The sequence below is a fragment of the Lampetra planeri genome, chromosome 43, assembly GCF_965212315.1.
Source record: "Lampetra planeri chromosome 43, kcLamPlan1.2.h2, whole genome shotgun sequence".
In the NCBI taxonomy this organism is placed as follows: domain Eukaryota; kingdom Metazoa; phylum Chordata; class Hyperoartia; order Petromyzontiformes; family Petromyzontidae; genus Lampetra; species Lampetra planeri.
In genome coordinates this window covers 2,896,919-2,902,918 of record NC_136149.1, presented here as the reverse complement: position 1 = coordinate 2,902,918, position 6,000 = coordinate 2,896,919, and the positions used below count along the sequence as shown (strand labels likewise).

The window sequence follows — 6,000 nt, the reverse complement described above, 5'->3', positions numbered from 1 at the left end:
GGGTGGAGATGAGAGAGGGGGGAGGAGAGGGGGGAGGAGAGGGGGGGAGGGGAGAGGGAAGACAAGCGACTGGTGTTGGCTGGTGGTGGGTACTGGAAGTTGTTGTTGAGTCGAGGACAATAAAAAAACGTTATCCAAGAAGTGTCGCACTTGGAGTTTCTTCATCGCACGTGCGGTCACGCACCGCCGCGGTATTAACCAGGGCGGGCTGCCGGTTTCGAACCGCGAACGCCCCCCGCAACGCCCCCCCCCCCCCCACCACTGGGCGGTGGCGACATCCGCCGACGATGGAGGTGGAGGAGGTGGTGGAGGAGGTGATATGCCCTGAGTTTTAAAACGACGCGCATCATCGACAAACGTGAACCGGTGCCCTGGTGATTTGGACTCCGCTCGAGTGAAGCGCACGTTGGAGGGAGGGAGGGAGGGAGGGAGGGAGGGAGGGAGGGGGAGGGAGGGGGGGATTTGATGGAACCGGAAGAACGAGGCATTTGTGTCCACCTCCATGTCCGTCCCGCCGGTCATTTCATTTCCTTTTTCTGCCGGTACTTGAGTATTTCCTCGACGTTAATGCCATGCGCTGAATCCCTGCGCGCACACGCACACAGCAAAGATAAAGAGCCCCCGCATAGCCTGAACACATTTTCGGGGCAAAGTGCTGTTAGCGATGTAGCACCTATGAAGGCCGGCACGGCACACGAGGGGTTGGTTTGGCCAGCACCACGCCCGGTCGCCTTTGTCTCCCCAGTGGCGATGTTTACGCACCGCGGCAGGTACACATTTGAGGCTGAGTCGACCTCGGCGAGGCGCCCAGGACCGGTTCAGAATAATCGTCACTCGGCGTTGGCCGCGAGCGGGAATCGAACTCGGGTCGCCGGGCTCGTAGCGCGCACCGTAAAGGGGCCGTCCATAAATGACGTCACGCGATTTTGGACGATTTTTGCCCCCCCCCCCCCTTCGTCCCACGGCGTCACAAAAAGTCAGACCCCCCCCTCAAATATAACGTCACAAAGATCTGCCCCCCCCCCCACCAAAAAAATAAAACATGCTTCAAATCGCTTTAAACTATTGTCATTGTAGTGCGTATTTAATGTGGCGCTGCACTCTGATGTTGTTGGAGAAAACATTTATTAAAAAGTCTATTTAATTAAGTAGAACGTGCTGTCTATATTTATTCAAAGTTGCGCATTTTGATGTGACGTCGCATTTCTCAACCCCCCCTCCCCTCGTCACGCATCGTCACGAATGTCTGACCCCCCCCCCCCCCCAGGTGCGTGACGTCATTTATGGACGGCCCCTTGGGCAACTGGGGGGTGGGGGGTAACACCTTACCCTGGCTTCATCTCGGGGGGTACGGGTAGAGGCTTGTTGAGTCCCTGTCGCCCCACCAGCCAGTACGTCTCCTCCACGCCCTTGCCCTGTGATCACACGCGCAGACAGACGCACGCGCCTACAGCTGAGCGTCTCTGCAGCGGTCACGTGGTGGTGGCTGGCCTTGGCGAGCTCACGGTGTCGTGGGGTCAAATCCTGACCCCGGGGCGGGCGGGGTGCCGGTCTCAACATATAATCAATAATAATTTAAATTTATAAAGCCACCTTAAACAGTTGTTCTCAGGGCGCTAGCGAAGTCCACACCACCCTCCCCCCCCCTTAAATCGACGACTTGTACGTTCTGTTTTGATTTAAAGCTTTCGTGACTGCAGGGATTCATCTTGTTGGTTCTTTCGGTAAAGTCACGTAGAAGGGAAATAATAAAATAATAAAAATAAAACATTTTATTTTTATTATGATATTATGTTTTATTTTCACGTAGAAGGGAAATAATAAAATAAAAAAAATTAAACATAGTCTTATTATATTATGTTTCATTTGTATTATTTTATTATTAAAATAAAAAATATTATTATAGAATGTTTTATTTTAATTATTTTATTATTTCCCTTCTACGTGAAAATAAAACGTAATATTATGTTTTCTTTTTATTATTTTATCATTTCCCTTCTACGTGACTTTACCGAAAGAACCAAGAAGTTGCACGTTCTGCTTGATGGAAAGTCGATTGGATGGCCTGCCATGGAAATGTGGAATGTCCAGCGAGAGAGAGAGAGAGAGACGAGCGCTGTTGCCCTTGGCAACGACCCCGGCGCGGAGCAGCGGGCAAGACGGCGCCTGCCGGAGCCGCACCCCGCGATCATCTTCGGGTGTCAGGAGCCACGCAGGGAACTTGACTCACCCCAGTTGGATTCCCGCTCCTGAGCCACCACCACCAACAACAACAACAACAACCAAAGATGCCCCGTATAGCCTGTAGCAGACTGTAGGGGCAAGTGCTGTTAGCGAGCACCTATGAAGGCCGGCACGGCGCACGAGGGGGTGGTGACCAGTAACCACGCCCGGCCGCCTTTGTCTCCCCAGTGGCGATGTTTTTACGCACCGCACCAGGTACTCATTTGAGACCGAGTCGACCTAGGGGAGGCCCAGGATCGGTTTAGATAATCGTCACTGGCGTTTGTCGTCAGCGGGAATCGAACTCTGATCGCCGGGTTCGTAGCGCAGCGTGGCGCTAACCACTACACCACCGCCACCACCTCCAACAACAACAACTAGTGACGATTATCCGAACCGGTTCTGGGTGGGTGGGGGGGGGGGGTGGTGCCTTCTCTCCCCCCCCCCCAGGATCGATTCAGCCTCAACACGAGTAAACCTGCGAGTGGAGTGTTGCCGCCGCCGTCACCTTGAGCTCGGTGTTGCCCCGCAGCTCGTACTTGTAGCCCTTGTCGAGCGAGTCGAGGATCGTGACGGTCGAGCGGTTGATGTGGATGCGGCACGCTGAGGTCGGGCAGCGACGACAGGGGGCGAGATGAGAGAGACAGAGAGAGAGACAGAGAGACAGAGAGACAGAGAGAGACAGAGAGACAGAGACACAGAGAGAGAGAGAGAGACGAGACAGAGAGACAGAGAGAGACAGAGAGAGAGACAGAGAGACAGTGAGAGGGAGACAGAGAGAGACACAGAGAGAGGGAGACAGAGAGACACAGAGAGACAGACACAGAGAGACACAGACAGAGAGACACAGAGAGACAGAGAGAGAGACAGAGACGGAGAGAGAGACATCTCTCATGCGGGGAAGAGCGTTGCTGCTGCTGCTGCTGATGGTGTCGGTGGTGAGCGGAGTGCCAGGCGGCTAAAACGCAGCAAGTTGGCACAGGTGGTGCATCCACACCGTGCCAACCCACGCGGTTTACCTCGCGTTCTTGCACAGGGCAATTGAGTTGTCGGGTCCATACGGCGTACAGCCGTTTCAATACGGACAACAACAACAATTGTGTCTATTTGTTTGTGTTTCTCGCTTGTAATGGGACTTTGTAGGATGAACGTTGAGATGTTTAAGGGGCACGGGGTGACCAGTGAGGTCTGAGAGTTGGTCTGTAATAAGGTAGGGCACTGATAAGGGGTGGACAGGTTTGTCCATCGGCCAGACATCTCGGTCAGTCGACCCATGGCACCGCCTGGGTCTGTCCCGCGACCTCCTGCCAGCGAGCGTTCGACACTTCACGTGACCTTGAAGTGTACCTAGCCTGGCACAAGCGCCGTGGTGACGTCACCTAGTTGTTGGTGATACTGATGCCGCTGATATGTATAACTTGTTGGTGATGATGATGGTGGTGATGATGATGATGGTGGTGATGATGATGATTATGATGGTGGTGATGATAGTGGTGATGATGATGATGGTGGTGATGATAATGGTGGTGATGATGATGATTATGATGGTGGTGATGATAGTGGTGATGATGATGATGATAATGGTGGTGATGATAATGGTGGTGATGATGATGATTATGATGGTGGTGATGATAGTGGTGATGATGATGATGATAATGGTGGTGATGATAATGGTGGTGATGATGATGATTATGATGGTGGTGATGATAGTGGTGATGATGATGATGATAATGGTGGTGATGATAATGGTGGTGGGTGATGTGATGGCGATGATGATGCTGTTCATGTTGATGATGATGCTGATGATGATTCTTTGCGGTGGTGTTGTGATGTTAATGATGATGTTCATGGTGATGAATATGACGCTGACGACGATGCCGGTGGTGCTGACGATGTCTATCGTAGATATTTCCGTGATGATAACGACGCTGACGGTGACGGCGGCAGTGACGGACTCACGCATTCCGGTTGACTCCATGCGCGACGCCGTGTTGACCGTGTCCCCGAACAAACAGTAGCGTGGCATCGTGAGCCCCACCACTCCGGCCACGCAGGGACCTGCACCCTCGCACGCACATAGTCACGCACGCTACCCATCGTCTACCCACGATACCCATCGTGTACCCATCGTGTACCCATCGTGTACCCATCGTGTACCCACCATCATGTACCCACGCTGCGCATCGTGTACCCATCGCGTACCCACTATCGTGTACCCACACTACCCATCGTGTACCCATCGCGTACCCACGCTACCCATCGTGTACCCACGCTACCCATCGTGTACCCACACTACCCATCGTGTACCCACCATCGTGTACCCATCGTACCCGTGTGCAGGCCGATGCGAATGCGCACGGGCACGTCGGGCAGGTGGCGCATCCTGAAGGAGCCGACGCTGCTCAGGATGTCGAGCGACATGTCTGAGATCTCGCCCGCGTGCCTCTTGCCGTTGCGCTTGGGCAGCCCCGAGGCCACCATGTAGGCGTCTCCGATGGTCTCCACCTGCGCACCGCCACCGAGGGGATCGTGAGCGGCGCTCGGCCGTGAGCGGTGCCACCCGGTCAAGGTACTGCCCGGGTCAAGGTGCTGCCCGGGTCAAGGTGCTGCCTGGGTCAAGGTGCCGCCTGGGTCAAGGTGCCGCCCAGGTCAAGGTGCCACCCGGGTCAAGGTGCCACCCGGGTCAAGGTGCCGCCTGGGTCAAGGTGCCGCCCGGGTCAAGGTGCCACCCGGGTCAAGGTGCCGCCTGGGTCAAGGTGCCGCCCGGGTCAAGGTGCCACCCGGGTCAAGGTGCCGCCTGGGTCAAGGTGCCGCCTGGGTCAAGGTGCCACCCGGGTCAAGGTGCCGCCCGGGTCAAGGTGCCACCCGGGTCAAGGTGCCGCCTGGGTCAAGGTGCCGCCTGGGTCAAGGTGCCACCCGGGTCAAGGTGCCACCCGGGTCAAGGTGCCACCCGGGTCAAGGTGCCGCCTGGGTCAAGGTGCCACCCGGGTCAAGGTGCCACCCGGGTCAAGGTGCCGCCTGGGTCAAGGTGCTGCCTGGGTCAAGGTGCCGCCTGGGTCAAGGTGCCACCCGGGTCAAGGTGCCGCCTGGGTCAAGGTGCTGCCTGGGTCAAGGTGCCGCCCGGGTCAAGGTGCCACCCGGGTCAAGGTGCCGCCCAGGTCAAGGTGCTGCCTGGGTCAAGGTGCCACCCGGGTCAAGGTGCCGCCCAGGTCAAGGTGCCGCCTGGGTCAAGGTGCCACCCGGGTCAAGTTGCCACCCGGGTCAAGTTGCCAACCGGGTCAAGGTGCCGCCCGGGTCAAGGTGCTGCCCGGGTCAAGGTGCCACCCGGGTCAAGTTGCCACCCGGGTCAAGGTGCCGCCTGTGGTCAAGGTGCTCAGGGCGCCGCCGAATCGGCTCACGGGGGAGCCGCCGATTCGCCGAAACGGATTGGAAAGTCGGCGGAGGGCAGCTCGACGCCAAACGAATACTAATATCAGCGAGGGGCCGTGGAGATGAAGCCAGAGGTCACGGCGAGGGGTGGAGGTGAACCCGGAAGTCACGGCGAGGGGTAGAGGTGAACCCGGAGGTCACGGCGAGGGGTAGAGGTGAACCCGGAGGTCATGGCGAGGGGTGGAGGTGAACATGGAGGTCACGGCGAGGGGTGGAGGTGAACCCGGAGGTCACAGCGAGGGGTAGAGGTGAACATGGAGGTCACGGCGAGGGGTGGAGGTGAACCCGGAGGTCACGGCGAGGGGTAGAGGTGAACCCGGAGGTCACGGCGAGGGGTGGAGGTGAAGA

At 56.8% G+C, this 6,000-nt stretch overlaps 1 protein-coding gene across 1 annotated transcript in view; it reads right to left on the bottom strand.

Annotated features, from left to right (window-relative positions):
• Positions 1-479: 479 nt before the first annotated feature.
• The window catches only part of LOC144732516 (retinal guanylyl cyclase 1-like), a 30,412-nt gene continuing 24,891 nt past the window's right edge, over positions 480-6,000 (bottom strand). The window contains exons 15-19 of the mRNA XM_078613924.1: positions 4,554-4,728; positions 4,183-4,281; positions 2,732-2,826; positions 1,330-1,415; positions 480-585 (exon numbers count right to left, since the gene is read on the bottom strand). Of these exons, the coding sequence (XP_078470050.1) occupies positions 519-585; positions 1,330-1,415; positions 2,732-2,826; positions 4,183-4,281; positions 4,554-4,728 (522 nt within the window). The 3' untranslated portion in view covers positions 480-518. The remainder of the gene's footprint in view (positions 586-1,329; positions 1,416-2,731; positions 2,827-4,182; positions 4,282-4,553; positions 4,729-6,000) is intronic.